General features: G+C 35.4%; 1 protein-coding gene and 3 pseudogenes across 1 annotated transcript; 3 read left to right on the top strand and 1 right to left on the bottom strand.

Annotated features, from left to right (window-relative positions):
* The first annotated feature begins 306 nt into the window (after nucleotides 1–306).
* Nucleotides 307–17,472, top strand: LOC113769400 (annotated as a pseudogene).
* Nucleotides 17,473–17,646: 174 nt separating this feature from the next.
* LOC113769399 lies at nucleotides 17,647–18,914 on the top strand (annotated as a pseudogene).
* A 2,942-nt stretch (nucleotides 18,915–21,856) lies between these two features.
* LOC113769398 lies at nucleotides 21,857–23,070 on the top strand (annotated as a pseudogene).
* Nucleotides 23,071–24,481: 1,411 nt separating this feature from the next.
* Nucleotides 24,482–25,069, bottom strand: LOC113769397. The gene has a single exon (XM_027313849.1). The coding sequence runs from the start codon at nucleotides 25,067–25,069 to the stop codon at nucleotides 24,482–24,484; it is 588 nt and encodes a 195-aa protein (XP_027169650.1).
* Nucleotides 25,070–26,687: the final 1,618 nt, after the last annotated feature.

The raw sequence follows: 26,687 nt of genomic DNA, 5'->3' as shown, positions 1-26,687 counted from the left end.
TGGTCTACAAGGTTTCACGTTGACAGGGAATCTTCACTCACTCCAGTTTGGTTCAATCTGCCCAAGCTTCCAGTTTGGTTCAATCTGCCCAAGCTTCTAGTTCACCTGTTTGATAAACAATGTTTGTTTCAGATTGTTTCATGTTTGAGGTGACCTCTCTTCGTCGATTCTGTGACGGCTAATCTCACCTATCCTAGCATAGCAAGAGTGTGTGTCGAGGTTGACTTGGTAAAGGAAATACCATCCCGTATATGGCTACAACTAGGTGAGGGACTGGGTTTTTGGCAGCTATTGTTACATGAGCACATGCCGCGGTATTGCTCCCACTGCTATCGCCAAGGGCATGGGGAGGAAGAATGCCACGTTAAAAAGCCAGAGCTCTGGACCAAAGGGCTGGCAAAACCTGACCTTCCCGTACAAAGGAAGGAGATGGATAAGCAGACTGATTCTGCTCTTGCTGCTAAGGAGATGGCACCTCCTTCAGTAGACCCTGTGGTGGCTTCTCCTTTGGAGGGTCAGTGCGGGGAGGTCTCGCTGCCTCCCATAATGACAACGATGACTGCTGCCCAGCTGCAAAAAGACGAGGAGATGCTGGAGGAATCGTTAGGCGCTACTGCTTCAGAGACTTCAGGTTTTCTCAACCACCCGGTTTTCAACTGTTTGGATTTGAAATATTTAAAATGCTTGTAACATGATATGCTGAGCTTATTTGTGACTTAAGCCGTGTTTAGGCGTGTGCTCTTATGTACACTCAATCGACCTGACTTGACAAAATAATTGATATTTCATTTATGCTTGAACAAGTAACTTGATTTGCATATGACCGTATATTGACTTGAAATACTTGAAATGCTTGAGATGTAACTTGATTATGGTTAGGCGAGTGTGTCCTTATTCGCGCTCGACCTCCATGAACTTGAGTTAATTGATCCTACATGTGGACCCGCATGTTTATGTGCATGGTTGTAGACCGACTGCATTTCTCTTGCAGCGGTTAAACTGTAGATCGGCTGCATTTTTTCTTGTGACGATTGAATAGTAGACCGGTTACATCCTTCTTATAGCGGTTGAATTGTAGACCAGCTACATTTCTCTTGTAGTGATTGAACTGGGTCTTGGAGCTTATCCGAGACGTCAGGTAAGTGGAATTTAGGGTTACTCATGCGTATGCGTGAATGTAAGTCGGTAATGGCTGAACTGAACCCTCGTTGGACCTCTTGCTTTAGACCAGCCTCAGAGCAATCGGGTAAGTTGGGAAATCTTGAGTAAAGGACAAGTTCCTAACCTCTTTACTCCTGACTAGAATTCATCACTTGAATATTAAAATTACTGCGTGAGCATTGGATAACAGCCAACGACTCCACTCCTGAATACTGAATACTTGGGGTTATAAGCCAAATCCTGAATTACTAAATATCTGGGGCTATAAGCCTAATCTAGAGCTAGTTGGTCGAATCGAGTCAGCAAAGGTTTGGTCGAGGAGATCGACGAATCTTGGATACTTTTTTGATGTTTGGACCCGGTAATGGATATGTTTGGTGGACGGAAATTGGTGTCAAGTAGTGATCTACGGACGTTATACTTTCATAGTTGACGGAGAGTCAACGAACCTTGTTAAAACTGCAGTGGAACTTGCTCCTGAGAGCAACCTATATCTTTTGTCATGAATGTGTTCTTTACTGTACACTTTTGCATGATCTATCTGGTTACTTGCTTAACTTTATATTGGGTCATGATCTATTTGAGTTTGACTTGTTTCTTGATATTTGGGTATGGTATCTTGCCTATTATATTACCTGCCTATTTTCTTGGAATCTCACTGGACTTTTAACTCATTCCATGCAAATTTGTTTTCCTTACAGGGATGAGAACATAAGAGGTTGAATTGAGGAAGGACTAGATTTCATCTAAATTCGTCAGTCGCTCACGCAAGCACTTTATAGATGTCTAGCTAGCGTGTTTGGTTTGAATTTTTTTGCAAGTTTGACTCCTTGGTTGTATATTAGATTGTGGGACATTGGAGGTATATATTAAAGGTTGTTCTTAATATCACTTTTATTTTGAGGTTATCATTTGTAAATTTCATGATGCGTGACTGAGTTCTGTCGAGAGTTGGGCAGGCAGTCCGCCAAACCCTTAAATACGCCCTAGGGGAAGGTGGGGCTGTCACAAAAGCTAAATTAGGAAATTTAAATAAATAAATCAGTTAAATGGAAAATTTAGAAAAATAGTTTGTTATTATGATGCAAGAGAAATTCTACAAACATAGAGGTACACAAATAAGTAGAATTCTTTTTGCACAAATAGTTTTATGAGCTCTAAGCGCATAATAATTGATGTTCATGATTATTATTATTATTTCTTTTCAATGAACTCATGAAACAATTAATTATTATGTGAACAATATACGATAGAGTTTTAGATTCTCTTATAAAGGTAATTCGTCAGATAAAATTCAATTTTGTTGTTTTACTTTATTTAATGATGGAATAACTATCATCAATTATCGATTTTTTTGGTCAATTATTTTAGTGAAAGAAACAAATATGACAAATCGCTATACATGTTATTTTTAACCGTTATATGCAAATGGAGCTCAAGCATGAATTTTTTTTATACTTTGTATTCCACGACCTAATTTGTAAAGCAATTCAATTCATATTTCTTAACCTAAATCTTTGCAAACGACAAATATTATATACACTATTTTGGCCTATATATTTCTAACAGAACTCGCGCATCGATATCTAATCAATGCTTTGTATTCCATAACCTAATTATGTCAAATAATTGAGTTCATATTGTATAACCTAAATTGTTGAAATCGAATGTAGCAAATAGGGACATTTTTGTAAATAATTAAAACCGTAAGACCATACATGCCAAATACATTATAATCCTTCAAAGGCCTTAATCATAATTCTCATATAGGAAAATAGATTTCTAAATTTGGAAATGTGTATATTTTGGTACCAACATAATCTGATTGGAAAGAGACCATATTAGAATCACTCTAATAAACATCAAATCCACTCAAAAGAAAAAAACAAAAGAGAAAAGTTGAAATTATAGTGTGTTACAGCAGTGTAGAAGAACTGTTGCGGAACGAAGAGCCGTACGGAGAACGAAACTCTTTTGGAGTTTGGTAAGGAAAAACAATCCCAAAGGTGACAACCATTTCAGAAAAATGCTTACACGTGCAATTGATGGCCAATAAATCATCTTATGTTAAATCTTAACCCCATTAAATCTTAACCCTTACTATCACAGCCATCTCATTTCCCAAGTTACCGTCATCTCCCTCTTCCAGTTAGTTCAATGCTATAAATACTGCTACTTCTAGCCAATATTCAACTCATCCAATAAAAAATCCAAGTCTTCTTCCTCCTCCTTACTCCTCAGTTCTCATCATAGCTAAAGAGTGAGCTATTTTTTTTGTTGTAGTTTAGATTTGAGAGGGCCTCAAACGTGAATAAAAGAAGTTTCCAAAGAGGCCCTGATAAAATAATTCAGGTACCGATTTATTTTTCTTTCTCTGTTTTTCAGCACAAATTTGTTCTTTTTTGTAGTTACAATCAAGTACTGTGCTCATATTACTCTGGAAGTTTTCTGGTTTGATTTTTTAGGTTTTTCTTGTTAAGAGATAATTCCTAATGAGTTCTTTTCCCTTTTTCATTTCAAGTTATATTTTGGAGGGAATGCATGCAAAGATTCTAACCATTGAGGGCAATTCATGTATAATGATCCCTCTTTTATTTCAAATTTATGTCAGTGTTAATTTTTTTTATTTTCCTATTGCATACATCACTAATATTTGATTTTTTTGATTGGTAGGATTTTTCAAAGAAGTTCTCTTGACTGCTAGTTATCACTATTAAATTTGTGACTGTTTTTTTGCTTCTGTGTATTTGCTTGTCATCCCCTTAATTGGGTGTTGCTATAGTTGCTTCCAAGATAGGCATTTGGCGGTCTGATTTTAGTTTGGATTTTTCTTGCAGGGGGCTTGTTGAATTGAATTGGCTTTTACTATACATGCAAGCAAGTTTTAATTTGGTTCGGATTGAATATTGAATCCTTATCCTTGTCTTGATTTAAATATTGTAAAAGTGTTGGGAGTTCAACCCTTTTTGAGATTGAGTTTGAAGGGATGGATTTCCCACTTTTGTGAGTTTATGGTGATTTGTCTCTATTAGTAATGCAGAAGATTGTTTTTGTTGTTTTCCAAATTTTGATTTGTTTTATAGAATTTAAATGAAAATCTTTTTTCCCTAGAATAAAACATCATTTTTCAATTCAAGAATTTATTCTTACTCATCATTGGCTCTTTCCAATGTATAAGATCTTTTCTGTTGATTTCCACATTTGGAATTTATTTCATGGAATTTAAATGAAAACTGTCTTTCTTTCCTTTCTCTTTTGGAAATACAAAACATTTTCCAAATCAAGGAATTTATTCATATTCATAAGTAGATCTTTTCAGCTGGCATTCATTGTCGTCCACAACTGATTCTAGAGTTTGTTGTTTTATCTACTGTGCTTTAAATAATCATGTTTCTACCCATTCAATTCCAATTTTTTTTCTATTTTGATGATTTGGAAAAATATTTGATATTAACGATGGCAAAGAGATCTATATTGGCACTTGGAGCTAGTCATCTCCGAGCTAAACATGCTAGTATTGTCAACACTTGTTTGTGCTTGTATCAAGATGTGTGTTCACGCCATCGTTGTTCTGTTTAGACTCAATTGTTTCCTTGCAAATGTAGAACTGCTCTAGCAATCAATGTCTTCAAAAACACTCCTCTATATCATGTTATTAGTTTAGGGTTTTAACTTGACTGTTTGTGCAAATTTTTCCTCTAATCATGCATGTCATGATGCTTTGCACGGTTTTACTAGTTTGCTAATTTTGTAGTTTGCCTTGGTGAGTATGCAAGCAACAACAAGCAGAGGGTCTTGTTCATTTTTTAAATGTAATACCTAGCCAATTATATCCACTTTGTTACTCCCTGTTTTCGATGTCTTATGGTTATGGAATTTCCTCTTCTTAGCATATCAAAGAGAGATATAGATTGTATTTATTCCAATCTTAAATAAAGATCATATATTTATGGCTAAACTGTTTAGGTACTCTTTTGCTTCCTTTTTTTCCAGATTGTAGCATTAACTGATATTCCTTGGACTGATGTCTTCAAGCTTAACTTTGTTGGACCAGTTTAGTTCTCAGATTTTTCATTCTTTTGGCCATCATATTGGAGGGGCCATCATTTCTTGTCTCTTGGGACTTGCCAAGCGCCTGTGAAGAAGAGAGCAAGTGGGTTTTTAATAATTATTTTGTTATCAAAAACTCAAAGCGAAAGGGCGTTGAGAAAAGATGAGAAAGAGACTGGAGCGATGAAATCATCCAAGCGGCTGGCATTCTAAGGGCAAGGCTCAAAGCGAAAGTGCCCCGAGGGAGAGAACTCAAAGCGAATTCACCCCGAGGAAGAGACTGGAGTGATGAAATCATCCAAGCAACTGGCATTCCAAGGGCAAGCTATGGATCAAAAAGATGACCAAGGCCACGATGCGAAATATTCTGATACGAGTTCACTCATCTTCCAACTTGGCCGAGATCTCTCAATTAATTGCTTACTTCGCTGCTCAAGGGCAGATTATGGCTCTATCGCTTCACTCAATTGGAGTTTTAGGTCTCTAATCCAAAGTGGGGATCTTTATAGGTTGAGGAGGCAGCTAGGTATTGTGGCACATTGGGTCTATGTTTCTTGCAGCCTTCTTGAATGGGATGCTTTTGATCCCGTCCATTGTAGATGGATGTCTTTGCCTAAAATGATTTCAAACGAATGTTTCTTTTTTTTCTGACAAGGAGTCGATGGCTGTTGGCACTGAACTTCTTGTCTTTGGAAAGGAAATAGAATCTCAAGTGATTTACAAATACAACATATTAACCAATTCATAGTCATATGGGGTAAGGACAAACACCCCAAGATGGCTGTTTGGCTCTGCTAGTCTTGGAGAGATTGCGATCGTGACTGGTGGTTGTGACTTAAGAGGCAATTTACTGAGCTCTGCTAAACTTTATAATTGAACAACAGAAAGTTGGTGCACTCTCCCCAGAATGCATACACCCAGAAAACTATGTTCAGCCGTATTTATAGATGGCAAGTTTTATGTCATTGGTGGTGTTGGAATAGGCAACCCAACTGCAAGCGATGGAGTCAGCTTAAGGAAAAATCTTTTGTTATTTTGTATCTTAGCAACTTGGCACGTTTTGTTATAATCTTGTTGTTTCCCCTTTTCCTTTTAAAATGATTTCATAAACCTCTTCCAACTGGATGTAATTATTATGATATTTATGACATATGAAAATTGATTTTATGACTTACATATATAATTAAACTTTACCCCACACTTTTAGATTTATATTAAGACATGAATGGTAGTAGATGTAGTCGAGATCGTACTTGAGAGTATATGTAACCCCGAGATCTTGGAGGTGACAAGGAAATCTTGTGAGTTCTGATTAGTAGAAAAAAAAATTTGATAGATTTGATGAGTCTAACAATTAAGGGATAGGATATGATTGGAATTGAAGTTTGAGACTGTACATAGACTATTGAGACTTGAACGATATGACTATTAAGAACAAATGCTCCGTCACCTCACATAAACGAGAATTTTGTTCAATGGCAAGGGGCCGTGGTATTATTCAAGTTGAATTTAAAGTAGAGCTATTACCAGTTGAGGATCCTAGAAACTGATGTGTTTAAAACCACTCCCAATTCAAGATGGGGACACTTTAAATTTTCAATCACGCCCTTTGGGTTAACTAATGCACTAGCAGTAATTCTGGCCTTAATGCATCGGGGTTTTAAATCATATTTGGATTAATCTGTGGTGTCATTTATTGATGATATATCGGTATACTCTGATGTTTGAGAAGATCATGAAGACACCTGATGATAGTTTTACAAACCCCGAGAGAATACCAACTTTCGTTAAGTTCAATAAATGTGAGTTCGATTGAAAGAAATAGCTTTTCTAGGTTATACAATATTTAAGGAAGGAATTGTTATTGATTCGGCTAAAGTGGAAGCTGTTTAAGAGGAAACGATCAGAAAATCCTATCGAAATTTGGAGTTCTTAGAGTTAGCCGAATATTACCTTTGGTTTGTCAAGGACTTTTCTAAGAGTGCAAAACTTGGCAAGTTATTTGCGATTCTAAAGGTGAGAAAGAATTTTAAAAGTGAAAAGTGTTTAACCGATGCACCTGTGTTAGCCTTACCGAGCGGAGAAGGTAGTTTTGTAATTTATACAGATGTTTCAAAGGATGGTTTAGAATGTATATTAATAATATATGATGAGGTGATTGTATATGCCTCTAGAAAGTTAAAATATCACGAGAGAAAGTAGTCAACTCACGATTTGGGATTAGTGGCTATAATATTTGCATTAAAGAAATGAAGACATTACCGATATGAGATAGACATGAATCCGATTAAGTTGCCGTATGACTTGGAAGTTAAAATGCCTATTGAGAAAAATCAAGGTTTGATTGCTAGTGGGATGAATAGAAATTGTGAAGTATGGGTTGGAAAACGTAAGTTAGTGATTGATTTAGTAGGTTTAACCATTAAGGGAATGATATTGGGCCTGTTTGGAACCTCAAGTTTTTTGCAAATTTGTATGCTACTAGTTTTTTAACAACTTTTGCTACAAGAACTCCAAAAAACTTTTCAAAGCTTTTTACCTACACACTTCAAAATACCAAAACACATGAAAAAAAAAATTTCTTCCCTTTTTCTTCTTCTTCCTCCCCCACCCCAACCCACCACCACCTCCGGCGCCGGTTCCGAGGCCGATCACCTCTTCCGGTACCGGAGTATAGATTTTTTTTCCCTTTCTCCCTTTCCCCCTCTTCCTTCCCCTTTACCCAATTTGATCATCTCCCTTTTTTTTCTCCCTCTCCCTTTCCCCCACTCCTCCCCCACCACTCTTCCCCTTCCCCACTGGCCGATCTGGTAGCTAGACCAAATCGCACCAGATTGCTCAACGGAAGGCTAAGTTATACTGATATGAACTTCGACAGCGGCCACTTTTTTTTTTTGAAACTTAGGGTGAGGGTAGCGGGGGAGGGGGAGGAGAGGGAAAATTGAAAACAAAAAAAAGTTTGACTACCTGATCTGTGTGGCAAGAGGAGGAAAGGAGAGGGGAGGAACAGAGGAGGGAAAATTAGAAGCAGGTGAAGCAGTTTCTGTTGCTCCTCCATCGCCGGCAGGTAAAGAAATTTCAGGTGAGGGAAGGGGGAGGGGGAAGGACAGAGGGGAGGAGAGGGGGAGAGGTAAAGGTCAGGATGGACAATTTCCAATTGAGCAAATGGAGACGGACACTCAAAAGACAGAGTCTGAAACCTTTTTGACTCTTTTCTCTGCACCCCATTTTCTTATTTCTTCTTTACTTCTTCGGGTAAATCCTTATTAACTCGTTCAACTCCTGCATCCAACCCACTTCTCAGTTCTCAATAAAATAATAGAGCAGTTCTCAGTTTCTGTTGCAGACTGCTTGTGCGGCAGTTTCGGGAGAGGAGTAGGGGAGGGAAGGGGGAGGAGGAAGGGGAAGGGAGAAGAAGCGGGAACGGAGGAAAGAAAAGAAAAAAAAAAGAAAAAAGAAAAAGAAAGAAAAAAATGAAAAGGAAAAAAAAATTTCATCTTACAAAAGTTTTTCTACAGTTTCTACAAAGATCTACAGTAAAATTTTAGACAAACTTTCAAAAAACTCAGGTTCTAAACGGAGCCATTGTCCTGGGTGTGAATTTCGAGAGCAAAATTCTTTTAAAGAGAGGAGGATGTGAGGACCCGAAATTTTTTTTATTTTTATCGAATATTATTGGTTTATTTAAATATTTATTCACCGTTTTCTCCGAATGATTTATTTCAACCATTTTAAATCCATTCGTATGGAATAATGTCTTCCTTATGTTTTTAAAATGTCCCGTTAGCAAATTTAATTTTTCGGAGGTTCGTTTAAGTGAGGAATAATGAGTACACGTGTTTCGAGGCAAAATTCTATCCGAGAGTGCAATTATCTTGGAGAATTAAGAATGGTCAATAGTAGATTAAGAAAAGTTAATTGAAGAATTAGAGGTGAATGAGTTCTAATTAAACTTATACCGTGTTCGCGCCGAAAGTTTTTGAAAATCACACCACGCGACAAATTGGAGGCTTGAGGAATCAATATGTGTGAGTACTCATAGTTTTATTTCTAAAATAACTATTTTATGATTAATTACCCTAGTAATAATTACTTGTATTATCGTTATAAGAATTCCTTTTAAATTTCACTTTATCGCGAGCGAATCGAAAATTCGTGTAAATCGAGCCGAAGCGGCTAAGTGGAGATTTAAGAAACTTAATCTAAACTACTAAGAGTGAATAATTATGATGTTTAAGGAAGTGCATTAGAGATTTAGTGCACAAGTGAAATAAATCCGAGAGAAACGGACACGAACACGCGCGCGCGATTACTATTGATAGTTGACTTTCACCAAACTTTGGCCCCAAGTTTTATCAAGCTTCCAAGAGAAGCTTTACCATCAGCTACACTCTCTCTCTCTTTCCTCTCAAGCTGCCGAAAATCCTCAACCAAAGAAGAAGAGCAAGAGCTCTCTCATTTCACTCCAAATCTTCTCACTATTTCACTCCAAAATCACCACACAAACTCACAACAACTTGGAGATTCACTTGGACTAGGAAGGGAGCATCTTTCTCACGGTTTCTTGGAGCTTTTGGTGACCCAAAATTTCTGATTTTTCATCATCTAAGAGGTAGTAATCATCCAACCCTTTAAACTTGGTTCTAGTGGATTAAATTTGGCCTTGGAGCTTGTAGCTTCATGTGGGTGTTGTTATTTAGTTGACAATGCTTGGAGTGAACTCTATGAAATCTCACAATGGACATGTTGGACTGATATGATGATTATGGGTGTTATTTATGTTGATTAAGTGTTAAACAAGTAGATATAAGTTGAAAAAGTGGAAAGAAAATCAAAGGAAAGTTGCATGAGAAGCTTAGCCGATTCTGCCCTATTTTTGCAGAGCCCTTGGTTCGATTTTTTTTGTGATCAAATAACCTTGAATTTGTTGTAGATATGTTGTATAGGTTGTGTGGAAAGTTTCCACAAAAAATTACTTGATTTGGTTAAGAAAAAGTTGAGTTTTGAACAAGAACAAACTAGAAATTCGCGTAACAGGGGTTCTCTTGCAGTGAACTTTGAACGATCATAACTCTTTGCTTCGATATCAAAATCAAGTGCCGTTTGCGGCATTTGAAACTAGACACTTCCAGTTTTCTAACGGTATAAAATGCATCCCCTGATTTGACTTGAGTGAGCCATACAAGTTCTTTAAAGTTACCTGTTCTGTTTTACTACTGTGCTAGAGAGTCAGTGGTGTGCTGGGATTTGTTGCTTGAATTTGAGCTAGCTATGAACCGAATTTCAAAATGATTCCTTCTCATGAAATGTAACCTTATGAATGTAGTTTTCAATGCCATCAACCATGTGCAATTCCAAGTTGAATGACTGAGTTATGGCCAAATTACAGAACCGCACCAGTGATAGAAAATCCTAATTTTGGCTAGCCGAATGGCTTAGCCTAAATTGGGACTTGTTATTTTGAAATTTTTGGTATCAATCACCTACCAAATGTATGTTGAATATTTCTTAGACCTTTTCTTCATAAATGAACCATGTTTGAGATGATTTCATTGGCCAAAGGTTCGAAAAAGAAAAACGGAACATGAAGGCAGCTTTGTTTTCGGATTTCCTTAAATTTTGGTAGTTTAATTAACTACCTTCCCGTGTGAATTTTCAAATAAAATTTGATAGAGGAGTAGTCCTCATATAGAAGTTGATTTATACCAATTTTGGTGTCATTCTAAAACTGTTTTGATGTACAAATAAGTTACCAAAGTTATTCTTTCAAATCTGAAAAATTGCCCAACAGTCTCCATTTTTAACCAACTTTGAGTTGCTATATCTTGGCGGTCAAAACTCCGATTCTTGTTCCGTTTGTTGTGTTTTAAACCTAGATTGGAATTCTAATTGAGTTACTAATTTCAGAGGCTAGTTCATATTCTGTAAATTTTACCGAATTTCCAAAGTTTACCAAAAACCAAACCCGAATCTGTCTTGGAAGTGCAAGTCAGCAGCTTTAAACTGAGATTTGAGTGTCTTTCATTTAGAATCATGGAAAAATATCTTCTAGGAATTTTTAGTACTTCGGAACTAGTTTTCAACGGTACCAAGTTTTCCAATTTTAGACCTACGGAACGTGAGATATGATTTTTCAAAGATTGCACTTCAAATCTGGAATTTCTCAACTTGAAGGGAATTGAGTTTTTAGGAACTCTCCATTTCCCTTCGATATTGCTTGACCATTTTATACTTGGTTTCAAAGATGAAAATCAGATTTTCCTTGTATTATTAAACCCCACTTTAGAGTCTCGATTTACGAGTAATTAAGGCTCATTTTCATGATATTTTCTTAGATTGTACAAGTGTACGATCTTCCTTGATAATTGGGGGTTTTAAGCGATAGTGTGTGATGGATAATTATTGTTTACTCAGGCATTCAAGGGGACCTTCAAGAGGACCTCACAACGGACGCTTAAACACTTGAATTGTGCACCACTATCTCATTTTGACTAGGTGAGTGTCAAGTGTATGTGAACTTGTTACATGTTTAATCGTTATTAGTGATTGAATATTTTGAAAATCCTGAGTCGGGTGTGTACTTTACCGCACTCGTTCTCATTTAAGTGAAGTGTACTTGAATTACTTGACATGAAATACTTGAAGTGAATATTTACGTGAAGTGCACTTGAATTACTTGAAGTAAATTGCTTGAAGTGACTTGTTAAGTGAATTAAGTGAAGTGTTTCAATGATTAATTATGTTATGGTTGCATAAGTCGATTGGAGTGAATCTTCTCGACTCCTAGTGATACTAGCGGAGGACGCCCAAATCTCATCGACCGACCTTGTGACCGAGCCGGCTTGGGCTCAGTCAAGAAGCTTGGTGAGCCATGAGAAAAGTGTATAAGTTTGATCTAATGGGAAAATCTTGCTTGGCATACTCGAACAGTATTGCCTATAACAAAAGAACGTGCGGGCCCGGAGCAGGGGGAGTAAAGGTGAACGAGTAAGTGAAGTTCTACGGATTATAACCTACCCGATTGACGGAGTGTCAACTCGTGGAGGTTCTTGATCGTGCAAGTGGAAATTAGCTCCTGAGAGCTCTTATATCCTTGAATTGTTTCTGTTTAGTTTTCTCGTCCAAATTGTTATTTACTTGAATATTACTGTTGTACTTGTTAAATGGGATTGTTACTTGGATAACGTGCTTGCATGTGTGTTTCTTGGCCTCACGAGCAATCGCTCACTCCGTAGATTTGTTTTCCTTAACAGGAACGGATATGGAGTGAAATTCAGAGAAACCATTGGGATGAACTTTTGTATTAGAGTTTCGATTGTAATCGACTAAATACTTTTGGAAGTTGTATACTTTGGGGAAAGTAATTGTATTTTGAAATTATGATGCAAGGTTGAATATTCGTGTATGGAAATGACTTTGTACCCTTGTTCCGACTTTCGTTGTTAGTTTTACACAGTAAGTTGAACTGAAATTGTATTGAATCCTGGCGAGAGTTGGGCAAGCATTCCGCAGATACCCTTTGGTTCGCCTTAGGGAGAAATGGGGGCGTCACAGAGCTCATGTGACAAATCTACCTTCCCAACTCTTTATCTTTTGTAATTGATTCTAAGTTTAGTTAATAAATAAGTTTGAATTTTATGCTTATTATGTCTTTCTAAAATTTATGCCTTGGATTTTGGTTGAACTTTCTATTATTGTATTGTGTTTATTTCTTGGCTATTTGATACTTTTATTTTGAGCAAATTATTTAGCACTTTTGCTTCTCTAAATCATGATTAACTTGGTACCGTTAATTGTGTTATCTAAAGGTATTGATTGTTCAATGAAAATTACGATTTAACACTAGTTCAAGAAATACTAAACCTGGGAGTACACTCATGAGAATAGAGGTGCACCTTTGTGGTTTTAGCGATTTATTTTATGTAATTTCATAGAGGTAATTAACTTGTAACTAATTTCATAACCACGCGAGTAGATATGGATTAGTTATAAGTATAGTTGATTCACTACGAGAATAGGATTCACATGTATAAGAAAATTACCCCATAACTAGCCAAAATAGTAGTATTCAATGATCCAAAAGTTGCACTTGCATAAGTGGTTAGGGATACGATGACCGAAGGAGCTTGCATTTGCTATTTTCTTGCATATTTTAACTTACTTTTATTTCCTTCAATTTGTTAATCGTCTAAATAATAGAGAAATTTTAGTAGTGCCGGTAGTTATCCATTCTTCCTTGTAGGTTCGACCCTTAATACCCTATACTCAATCTCGACCAGTAAACTTGCAGAAAAATCGCGTGTAGGGTATTTAGGATTTTATAAATGTAAAACTTGACTGTGGATTAAGGCTAATTGTTATATGCATGCCCCGCACTCGTCATCCACCTTTTCCTCTACTGTTTTTGTCATCATGCAACTGAAGCAAATTTTGTTTTTCTTGCCACGATGTCTATCCTCCCATGGTCACTTTTTCATCCGAACCAAATTTTGCTATTCTTTCAAACTCGATGTCTATCCTCGCGTTCTCACTTTTTTCTTGGATTTACTTTCTAATTTGTGACTGACATAACATGTTTTTCTTATGCATGTCATACACGTATTTCAAAATTGATTTTCTTATGCATTTCCTACACATGTTTTAAAATTGATTTTGACTCTACATGTGGTTATGTCACAGTGTATATGTCACTGTGCATGTGTGAGAGGAAATAATTAATCCAAAATTTCACAAAAAAAAAACCTCCACCCCACCAACTACCCTAGAGAAAACAAAAGAACATTTATCATAGCAAATACTTAGATAAGCATGGATAAATATCATTGAATTTGCGAAAGTTCATCCGTGCATCTATGATCATCACAGATTTGTGTGTGTGAGAATTTAAGTTGTGAATTTGTTGGTAGTAGTATCATAGTAGCTGCATGGGATTTTTGCTCACGTGATGTTGTGTGTTTTTCTAAAGGAAAATTAAAAACATTGTGTTTCTTTTTAACCTAATGAAACCACCAAAAATTAAGTACTACAAAATTCAAACATTAAGAAAAATTTATCCATAAATACTCAAGTGAAAAGAAAGAAAGGAAAACAAAAAATTGAATCTATGAAAAATGTGCCTAACATGATATTTGTGTATTGTTAAAGTTCAACAACTCTACTTAGAAATCCCTCGTTAGATGTTTCACCCCAAAAATGTTTTATCAATAAACAAAATTATTTAGATGTCTATGTTCGTATAGTAGTATTACTCAAATTTTTCGTAGGCAAACCATTTTTACACAGGGCAATAGCTAGAAAACCCTAATTTAAAAGGCAATACAAGGCATGTTCCACAACATTAATTTTTGTAGATGAATTACTAGATCGAGAACTATTGTATACCATTAAAACCATGAGAACATTTGTTAATGAGTCATTGCTGAACCAAACCCAAAAGATAATTCCCATCAAGAGGAAATTGAACAATAAATTAGGAAATTTAAATAAATAAATGGGTGACATGGAAAACCTGAAAAAATAGTTTGTTATTATAGTGCAAAAGAAATGCTCCAAACATAGAGATACATAAATAAGTAGAATTCTCTTTGCACAAATAGTTTTACCAGAACTAAGTGCATAACAATTGATATTCATGATTATTATTGTTGTTATTTCTTTTCAATTAACTCATGAAAAAATTAATTATTACGTGAACAATATACGATAGAATTTTAGATCTTCTTATAAAAGTAGTTCGTCAGATAAAGTTCGATTTTGGTGTTTTATTTTATTTAATGATGGAATAACTATCGTGTATTATTGACTTTTTTTAGTCAATTACTTTAGTACAAGAGACAAATACGACAAATCACTATATATGTTACTTTTCACTGTTATATACAAATATAGCTCGAGCATGAATTTTTTCTGATGCTTTGTATTCCATTACCTAATTTGTAAGGCGATTCAATTCATTTTTCTTAACCTAAATAATTGCAAATGACAAATATTATATATGCTATTTTTACCTATATATATTTCTAACAGAACTCACGCATAGATATCTAATCGAAGCTTTGTACTCCATAACCTAATTATATAAAATAATTGAATTCATATTGTATAACCTAAACCTTTTTAATTGAATATAGAAAATAGGGAAATTTTTGTAAATAATTAAAACCATAGGACCATACATGCCAAATACATCATAATCCTTCGAAAGCCTTAAACATAATTCTCATGTAGAAAAATAGATTTCTAAATTAGGAAACATGTATTTTGGTACCAACATAATTGGATTGGAAAGAGACCATGTTAGGATCACTCTAATAAACATCAATTCCACTCAAAGAAAAAAGAGAAAAGTGGAAATTATAGTATGTTACTCCAGTACAAAACAAAGAGTCATATGGAGAAGGGAACTCTTTTGGAGTTTGGTAAAGAAAAATAGTCCAAAAGGTAACCACCGTTTCAGAAAAATGCTTACACGTACAAATGACAGCTATTGAATCATCTTCCATTAAATCCTAACCCTTTTTTATCATAGCCATCTCATTTCCCACATTACCCTCATCTCCCTCTTCCCATTGGTTCACTACTATAATTGCTACTACATCTAGCCAACATTCAACTCATCCAATAAAATAAATATTAAAAAAATCACTATAAAAATCCCAACTCTTCTTCCTCCTCCTCACTCCTCAACCTCATCACAGCTGAAAAGTGAAATGTTTTTTGTTGTAGTTTAGATCTAAGAGGGCCTCAAATGTGAATAAAAGAAGTTTCCAAAGAGGCCCCGATGAAATAATTCAGCAACTGATTCTTTTTTCTTTCACTGTTTCTCAGTAGAAATTTGTTCTTTTTGGTAGTTACAATCATAGATTGTGCTCGGATTGCTCTGTAAGTTTTTTGGTTTTTCTTGTTATGAGATAATTGCTAATGAGTTCTTTTCCCTTTTTCATCTCAAGTTTTCTTGTTGCTATAATTGCTTCCAGGACAGGCATTTGATGGTCTAATTTTAGTTTGAATTTTTCTTGTAGAGGTTTGTGGAATCGAATTGGCTTTTATCGTACATGCATGTAGGTTTTAATTTGGTTTTGGATTTAATACTGAATCCTTATCCTTGTTTTGATTTAACTTTTGTATAAATATCAAGAGTTCAACCCTTTTCCAGATTGAGTTTGTAGGGATGGATTTCTAACTTTTGTATGGTGATTTGTCTCTATTAGTAAAGTAGAAGATTCTTTTATTCTTTTCCAAACTTGGATTTGTTTTATGGAATTTAAATGAAAAATCTCTTTTCGCTAGAAGTACAAAATCATTTTCCAATTCAGGAATTTATTCTTATTCATCAGTGCTTCTTTTCAATGAATAAGATCCTTCTTGTTGATTTCCACATTTGGAATTTATTTCATGGAATTTAAATGAAAACTTTCTTTCTTTCCTTTCCTTTCCTTTCTAGAAATACAAACATAACTTCTAATTCAAGGAATTTATTCTTATTCATAAGTGGATCGTTTCAGCAGGCATTCAATGTGATCCTAGAGTTTGCTGTTTTATCTACTGTACTTTAAATAACAATTTTTCTACCCATTCATTCCAATTTTTATCTATTTTGATGATTTGGAAAAATATTTGATATTGACGATGGGAAAGAGATCTAGTCATCTCTAAGCTAGACATGCTAGTATTTTCAGCACTTGTTTCCGCTTGTATCAAGATGTGTGTCATGCCCTGGTTGCTCTGTTTTGATTTAACTATTACCTTGCAAATGTAGAACTGCTCAAGCAATAAATGTCTTCAAAAACACTCCTCTATACCATGCTATTGAGTTTTGGATTTTAACTGATTGTTTGTGAAAATTTTTCCTTTAATCATGCATTGCATGATGCTTTGCATGGTTTAACTAGTTTGCTAATATTTTAATCATAAATAAAATATGGGTTACCGTGATTCGCAAGTCTTGCTTTATGCAGTCTGCCTTAGTGAATATGCAATCAACAACTTAAAGAGGGTCTCGTTCACTTTTTAAATGTAATTCCAAGACAATAACATCCACTTTGTTACTCTCTATTTTAGATATCTTATGGTTATGGAATTTTCTCTTCTTAGCATATCAAAGAGGTATATAGATTGTATTTATTCCAATCTTAAGTAAAGATCACGTATTTATGGCTGAATTGTTTAGGTATCCTTTTGCTTCCTTTTTTCCAGATTGTAGCATTAACTGATATAGCTTATATTGATGTCTTTAGGCATAACTTAGTTGGACCAGTTTAGTTCTCAGATTTCTAATTCTTTTTAGCCATCATATTGGAGGGGCCATCATTTCCTATCTCTCAGGACTTACCAAGCGCATGTGAAGAAGAGAGCGAGTGGGTTTTTAATGCTTATTCTATTATCAAGAACTCAAAGTGAAAGGGCCCCAAGGAAGACGAGAAAGAGACTGGAGTTATGAAATCATCCAAGCGGCCGGTATTCCAGGGGCAAGGCTCAAAGCAAAAGTTTCCCGAGAGAGAGAACTCAAAGCAAAAGCACCCCAAGGATGAAACTAGAGTGATAAAATCATCCAAGCGGTTGGCATTCCAACGGCAAGGTATGGATCAAGAAGATAACCAAGGCTACGATAGGTATTATTCTGATACGAGTTCACTCATCTTCCAACTTGGCCGAGATATCTTAATCAATTCCTTACTTCTCTGCTCGACTCCAGATTATGGCTCTATCACTTCACTCAATCGGAATTTTAGGTCTCTAATCCAAAGTGGGGATCTTTATAGGTTAAGGAGGCAGCAAGTATTGTAGAACATGGGTCTATGTATCTTGCAGCCTTCTTGAATGCGAAGCTTTTGATCCCATGCGTCGCAGATGGATGCCTGTGCTTAAAATGACTTCAAACGAGTGTTTCTTTTTTTCTGACGTGGAGTCGCTGGCTGTTGGCACCGAACTTCTTTTCTTTGGAAAGGAAATAGAGTCTCAAGTGATCTACAAATACAGCATATTAACCAATTCATGTCATATGGCATAAGGACAAACACCTCAAGATGGCTGTTTGGATCTGCTAGTCTTGGAGAGATTGCAATCGTGGCTGGTGGTTGCGACTCAAGAGGCAATTACTTAACTCTGCTGAACTTTATAACTCAACGACAAAAATTTGGTGCACTCTCTCCAGAATGCATAAACCCAGAAAACTATGTTCAGGGGTATTTATAGATAGCAAGTTTTATGTCATTGGTGGTGTCGGAATAGGCAACCCAAGTGCAAGCGATGGAACCAACTTAAAGGTGCTTACCTGTGGGGAGGTATATGATTTGATGAGAGGAACCTAGTTTGAAATTCCTAATATGTATTCTCCATGAGCTAGAAAGGGTCCTCATGATTCGCCTGTAACAACAAGAGCACCTCCTCTACTTGTAGTGGTGAAGAATGAGTTCTATGTAGCTTATTATGATGAAATGGAAGTCTGGAAGTATGACAAGCAAAGAAATGTGTGGATTACCAAAGGTAGATTGCCTGAACGGGCAACCTCTATGGATAGTTGGGGTTGGGCATTCAAGGCCTATAGTAATCAACTAATGGTTATCGGTGAACCAAGGGCATTGAATGGATGGTGCATAAAGATTAATGCTTGGGAGCCGAATGAAGGTCCCCTAAAGTGGACATTGTTTGGAAGAAAGCATTCAGGATGTTTTGTATATAATTGCTCTAAGATGGGTTGTTGAGGTGTCTCGATCTGACAACAACTCATAGTTTACATGTTTAATTTCATATGCCTTGTTAATATGACATTCAGAAGAAAAAAAATTTTGAGCTTGAAAGAAATTCAAGAGCCATAGACAAATAATGTTGAGCACCAGCTGCATCTTTTAGCTGTGAAATATTGTAAAACTTCAATAAATAGAATGAAAAGTGCTATGTAAATCTAATTTTCTTTATTATCTTAATTTGATGTAGAAAGGTCGAAATTGCTTGGTTTCTTTCGTTCTATGTATTCCCTTTCTCATACATTGTTATCCTTCAAATATGGTAAATCTGGTGATAAATATATCCTTTCTACTTCTGATTAAAGGACCGACGAGTTTCACAGTTTCCTCCTTCATCATGGTGTCTCAGTGAAGTTGTTAGTTCTAAAAGTAGGATATTTGCCCTTTGTGGCAGTGCCTTTATATATTTTTAATATCAACTTTTTGAATTTTTATTTATTATTTTGTTATTTGTGGTATTATTTTCGCTTTTGTGGCTGGTTTGGTCATGCTTTGGAGCTCTGATAATCTTCTGTTTAGAATCTTATAGCAAAACCCTTTTTTTCTCTTTTTTTTCATTCACATATCTGCTAGTGCCTTTGTATGATCTGGTGGTTCATGCTATTCCAACTAAGAACGTGAAAATATGGGGGTTACTTCTTGAGTTTCTTACAGTATGGACGTCCAAGATCTATCTTGTTAGATTAATGAGTAAAGGATTATGTCCCATATTGATTCGAGAGATGAAGAAAGAGTGGTTAATATATAAGTATGGGTCTGAGACCCAATAGTTTAAACTTTTGGGTCAAAATTGGATTCGTGACTTATATATCGGCCTCGTTGGTGGATTCTCTCGAGATGTTTCTCCCTAACAAGTGGTATCAGAATTTCAAATTACGAGCCTAGATTACTTGTGCACAAGTGGATTCTTCTCGAAGTTGGGCCAACCAAGGAGCCAAGGGTTGGCAGGAGTCTGGAATCTAATTCAGATGTTGAAGAACAGTTAAGGAGTTGGCCGAGGTCTGAATCTATGATTGGGAGAAGATATGACTAAGTATCAAGAAGTGTTTGACTAGTTGCACCATGGATTTGGTAGGGGATCCTGTTGGTGTTAAACCAATGAGTCAAGTGTTGGCAGGGGTCCGAAATCTAATTTGGATGTTGAAGAATAGTGGGTCTATGATTGGGAGAAGAGGTGACCTTAATTTGGATGTTGAAAGACAGTGGGAGGACTGAAGTGTCAAGGAGTTGGCTGGGGTCCGGAATCTATGATTAGGAGAAGAGGTGATCTAAGTGCCAAGGAGTGTTGGACCAGGTGTACCATGGTTTGCCAAGAGGTCCAGTTGGTGTTAAATTAAGGAGCCAAGGGTTGACAGGGGTCCGAAATCTAATTTGAAATTTGAAAAATAGTAGGTTTATGATTGGGAGAAGAGGTGATCTTAATTTGAATGTTGAAGAACAATGGATCTATGATTGAGAGAAATTGGCAGAACAGGGGACCTTAATTTGGATGTTGAAAAAAATAGATCTATGATTGGGAGAAATTGGCAGAACAAGGGCCTTTAGTTTGAATGTTGAAGAAAAGTGGGTCTATGATTGGGAGAAGAGGTGACACTAGGTGTTAAAGTGGACTTGCCTTAAGTATTAACAGTGGGGTTGAAAAAGAGTTTGGATCTTGAAGAACAGTAGGCCTATGATTGGGCTTGCCTTGAGTATTAAAAGTGCGGTCAAAGAAGAACTTGTAAACTTGAGTTTAATTTGAGGGGTTACTCTAAGGTGGATTTGCCTTGAGTATTAAAAGTGGAGTCGAAGAAGAGCTTGTAAACTTGAGTTTAATCTGAGAGGTTACTCTAAGGTGGGCTTGCCTTAAATATTGAAAGTGGGGTCAAAGAAGAGCTTGTAAACTTGAATTTAAAGTTTAATGTGAGGGGTTACTTGATGTGAAGAGTTACTCATGAAAGAGGAGATTTGTTAGGTTAACGAGTAAAGAATTATGTCTCACATTGGTTCGAGAGATGGGAGCAGTTAATATGTAAGTAAAGACTCGAGATCTAATAGTTTAAACTTTTGGCTCAGAGTTGGGTTCTTGACTTACATATTAGACTTTTTAGTGGGTTCTTTCGAAATGTTTCTCCCTAACATATCCAATTGTATAAATACATTTGTGTCTGCCATCATTAATATGATTTTTGTTCAATGTGTCCAATCATATTCATATATATATATATATATATATGGATTTTTTTATGCTAGGTACTCTATAGCTCCAATCTTTAAGACAATACAAGTTGTATTCCACAACATTAAACTTTGTAAATAAATTACTAAATCGATAATTGTTGTATACAATTAAAATCATGGTAACTGGCAAAAAAAATTTGTCAATTAACATATGGTATTAGTCCCAATCATTGAGATACTATGTGGCTTTTGATTGCATATATAAACTGTTTTATTGAGTTTAGAAATTTTTTATGTAAAATGTTATAATTTCTAATTGCTTTATTGTGATTAAAATTACAAAATCTGCTTTAGTTAAATGTGATATTTAGGTAACAATACACGTAAAGTTGTGTGCTTGTAAACTTTTTCTCATAATTTGTCTTTGTTCTTCTTAATTATGTCTTTTGATAAGTGTGCATTTTAAGTGATTTAAATGCATTTTATTATTTAATTTTAGTGTGTTTTATTTATTTTTATAGCTAATTAACTAGATTTCTAGTGAATTATGCATTTTGTGGTTGAAAGGGTAAAAAATTGCATTTATATGTGATCAAATGGTGAAAACTTTATATTTTTATAGATTTTAATGATTTAATCATCAAATAAAATGAATTGAGAAGATATTTAGATATCTTTTTATGATTTGAAATGATTTAAAGCGAAAGGGCCCCAAGAAGGACGAGAAAGCGACTGAAGTGATGAAATCATCCAAGCAGCCAGCATTCCAAAGGCAAGGTTCAAAGCGAAAGTGCCCCGAGAGAGAGAACTCAAAACAAAAGCACCCCGAGGAAGAGACTGAAGTAATGAAATCATCCAAGCGACTGGTATTCCAAGGGCAAGGTATGGATCAAGAATATAACCAAGGTCACGATGGGTATTATTCTAAAACAAGTTCACTCATCTTCCAACTTAGCCGAGATATCTCAATCAATTGCTTACTTCTCTGCTCGAGAGCGGATTATGGCTCTATTGTTTTACTCAATCAGAGTTTTAGGTCTCTAATCTGAAGTGGGTATCTTTATAGGTTGAGGAGGCAGCAGGACATTGGGTCTATGTATCTTGCAGCCTTTTTAAAAGCAAAGCTTTTGATCCTGTCTATCGCAAATGGATATCTTTGCCTAAAATGACCTCAAATGAGTGTTTCTTTTTTCTAGCATGGAGTCGATAGCTGTTCGCACCAAACTTCTTTTCTTTGGAAAGGAAATAGAGTCTCAAGTGATCTACAAATACAGCATATTAACCAATTCATGGTCATCTGGCGTAAAGACAAACACCCCAAGATGGCTGTTTGGTTCTGCTAGTCTTGGATAGATTGTGATTGTGGCTAGTGGTTGCAACTCAAGAAGCAATTTACGGAGCTCTGCTGAACTTCATAACTCAACAACAGAAACTTGGTGCACTCTCCCCAGAATGCATAAACCCAGAAAGCTATGTTCAGGGGTATTTATAGATTGCAAGTTTTATGTCATTGGTGGTGTTGGAATAGGCAATCCAAGTGCAAGCAATGGAACCAACTTAAAGGTGTTTACCTGTGAGGAGGTATATGATTTGAGGACAGGAACCTAGTTTGAAATTCCTGATATGTGTCCTCAATGTGCTAAAAAGAATACTAATGATTCACCTGTAACAGCAAGAGTACCTCCTCTACTTGCAATGGTGAAGAATGAGTTATATGCAGGTTATTACAATGAAAAAGAAGTTTGGAAGTATGACGAGCAGAGAAATATGTGTATTACCATAGGTAGATTGCCTGAACGAGCAACCTCCATATATGGCTGGGGGTTGGGCATTCAAGGCCTATGGTAATCAACTAATGGTTATCGGTGGACAAAGAGCTGTTGGTTTTTTGGGGCATAAACTAAGAAACAACACCTTAGTGTTGCAAAAAAAGCTTATAAAAGACTTGTATTGAAGGTAGAAAATGAGCTTATGTTCTACATTCATCAACTCACTATTTATAGTGATTACATGAAACAAATTAACAAAATATCCAACTAACAATTATTCTAAAAATCTCAACAAAATATAATCTTCTACTACTAGCAAATCTTAGCTAATATATTTGTTAACAAACCAACATGATCTTTGGTTAACAAATATCCTTATTTTCTAATAACTAAATTATTTTGATATCAAATCTAATCTGATAAAATCTGTAGGAAAAGTTGGCATATCTCAACACTCCTCCTTGCTACTTTTGCTGCAGATTTTCAATTGCCTTCTCAAATCTTTGAACCTTGTTTTGGACAAGACTTTCATAAAAATTTCTGCAATCTGGCCATCAGTCTTGCAATGTTTCTTGAGCCAAACTTCAAAAATCAATACCAAATTTTCCGATGTATTCAAATGACTTCTTTACAACTTGAAAGTGGAACTCCCATACGTAATAGATGAACCTGAAGAAGAAATTCACAATACAAAAAATGATTGCTATGAGAGACATAAAATAATCCTTCAAATTTTTGTATGGCCTTTTATCAGCTATGTCACCACCATCATCCTTGAGTAGCATTTCATGAATTTTCACAATGTAACCTCCTTCAATTGCCTCATCAGTGATCTCCTCCTGAATTTTAGCAACATCTAAATTTTTTTTGGTTCACCATACTGCATCTTAGAATTGTTAATTTCTGACAAATTCAAAGAAATTTTTGCCTCTCATTTTCACTGAGAAAAGCTCATTCACAACTGGATCATGTATAACACAGGTCCTATTTTTGAAGATGACAGAATAATTCTTCTTCAATAACTGTCCAACACTTAATAGATTTTGATTAATTTCAGGTATATGCAAAACATTAGAAATAATTTTGGTACGTGAACCATAATCAATAGCAACACTACCTTTGCCTTTCACCTCAATAATCTCCATTTCCAATTCTGACTTTGGAGATTTGCGATTTATCAAGTTTCCTAAATATAGATTCATCATATGCCATGTGATGAGTGCAACCACTGTCTATTAGCCAAGTTTCAATATTGGAATTATTGCTTGCAAAACATGTGGCCATGAAAAGTTGCTCCTCATCTTGTTCATCAACCATCTGAGCGTGATGTTCTCTTTTTCCTTTATTTTTGCAAACTCTCTCCATATGTCTCATTTGCTTACAAAACCTACATTGAATGTCAGGTCTAAACCAACAATATATTGAAAGATATGAGATTTTCTTACAGTGTGGACACGGAGGATTTCTGCCATTTTTCTTCTCATCTTTGCTATTTTTTTCTTGATCATTTCTTTCACCTTGTCGAATTTGATCCTTGTTTATTGCTTGAAAAGCACCTTCAATGACTTCTTCAGTTCTTATGGCTCGTCTTTGTTCTTATGCCTCTAGAGCATTGATCAATTCTGACAAGGTCATCCGAGAGAGATCTCTTGAATCTTCAAGAGAGGAAATCTTGGCTTCAAACCTTTCTGGTAAACTCACCAAGACTTTCTCCACAACTCTGCTATCTGGAAGTTGTTCTCCAATCAATCTGATTTTGTTCACAACATTTAAGAGTCTGTCAGAATATTCTTTAATGTTTTCTTTGTGTTTCATCCTAAGGAGTTCAAATTCTCTCCTAAGGTTCAAAACTTGCATCTGTCTTGTTCTGTCATTGCCTTGAAAAGCCACTTTGAGAGCATCCCAAGCTTCTTTTGCAGTTTTACAAGTCATATTTTTTGTGAATACTGCATCGAAAACTACTGAATGAATGCAAGTCATAGCTTTTGATCTCCTTTTGACTGCATCTCTATGGGCTCTCATCTCTGCAATAGTTGAATCTTCTGGCAATTCAGGAACAGGATCTGTATCTATCACATCCCAAAGATCATTAGCATCCAAATAGGACTTCATTTTGACAGCCCTGATTTGGTAATTCTCACTAGTGAAACTTGGAGGATTTGACAAGAAGTTGTTTCCTGGCATTTTGATGTTGAGGGCTTAAGTGTGAAAAAGGAATTCTCACCAAATTCACTCACTCTCAAAGAAACAAACCCTTAAAATTTAGGCTCTTGATACCACTTTGTTGATTTTTTAGGGCATAAACTAAGAAACAACACCTTAGTGTTGCAAAAAAAACTTATAAGAGACTTGTATTGAAGGTAGAAAATGAGCTTATGTTCTACATTCATCAACTCACTATTTATAGTGATTACATGAAATAAACTAGCAAAATATCCAACTAACAATTATCCTAAAAATCTCAACAAAATATAATGTTCTACTACTAGCAAATCTTAGCTAATATATTTGTTAACAAACCAACATGATCTTTGATTAACAAATATCCTTATTTTCTAATAACTAAATTATTTTGATATCAAACCCAATCTGATAAAATCTGTAGAAAAAGTTGGCATATCTCAACAAGGGCATTGAATGGATAGAGCATAAAGATTAATGCTTGGGAGCCGGATGAAGGTTCACTAGAATGGACATTGTTGGGAAGAAAGCATTCAGGAAGTTTTGTATATAATTGCACTGTGATGGGTTGCTGAGGTGTCCTGATCTGATAACAACTCATAATTTACATGTTTACTTTCATATGCCTTGTTAATATTATTCAGAAAAAAATTTTGGCTGGTCAAGAGTTAGAAAGAAATGCAAGAGGCATAGACAAGTAATGTAGAGCACCAGGGGCATCTTTTAGGTGTAAAATATTATATAACTTCAATCAACAGAATGGAAAGTGTTATGTAAATAGACAATTCTGATTTCGTTTATTATCTTAATTTGATGTAGAAAAGTTGAAAATTTTCTTGAGTTTCTTACAATATGGACGTCCAATGATCCATCCAATCATATAAATACATTCGTATCTGCCATCGTTAATATGGTTTTTGTTCTGTTTATATATATATATATATATTTATTTATTTATTTATGTAATCTGATTAGTCGAAACTTGAAGATTAGTTTTTTGAAAAGAACTCTTGCTTGCATCCCAAAAACTCATCTTAGCCAAGACCTATGTATAAAATTACCTTCTTTCCACTAACGACTTTGACAGTACACCAGTTACCTTCAAGATTAGGTTTTAAATCAATAACATTGCTCATAGATTTTGTTTAGCTCTTAGTCGATTGTGTCACTCCTCTATTTGCTAAGCTATAATATACTAAAACAATAGGGCAAATTACATTTTAGCCCTCTATGATTTAATATTTTTTTACATAACTTCCATATGATTTTAAAAGTTATGCATAACCTCCTTATGGTTTGAATTCAAGTGTCAAGTGACAAAAATGATCATTCGTAACGCAGTCATCTAAAATGTCAAAAATACCTTTATGTAAAATTAAAAATCATTTATTAACCAAGGGGGGTTATATGTATATTTTGAAAACTATGAGGGGGTTATATGGTAAAATATTAAATCATAAGGGGGTTATATGATAAAATATAAAATCATATGGGATTAGTGTGTCATGTATTTATAAAGATAATTTCAACATTTTTAAAGATTCCATTATAAATGATCATTTTCGTCATTTTGACACTTTAATTCAAATCATGAGAGGGTTATTTTGAAACCATGAAAGGG

The sequence above is a fragment of the Coffea eugenioides genome, chromosome 4, assembly GCF_003713205.1.
Source record: "Coffea eugenioides isolate CCC68of chromosome 4, Ceug_1.0, whole genome shotgun sequence".
NCBI classification, from domain to species: Eukaryota; Viridiplantae; Streptophyta; class Magnoliopsida; order Gentianales; family Rubiaceae; genus Coffea; species Coffea eugenioides.
This window is presented reverse-complemented; position numbering and strand designations above follow the sequence as displayed.

What these genes read in the sequence shown, in the direction of transcription:
- LOC113769397 (XM_027313849.1), bottom strand. Translation starts at nt 25,069, where the DNA reads ATGCCAGGAAACAACTTCTTGTCAAATCCTCCAAGTTTCACTAGTGAG.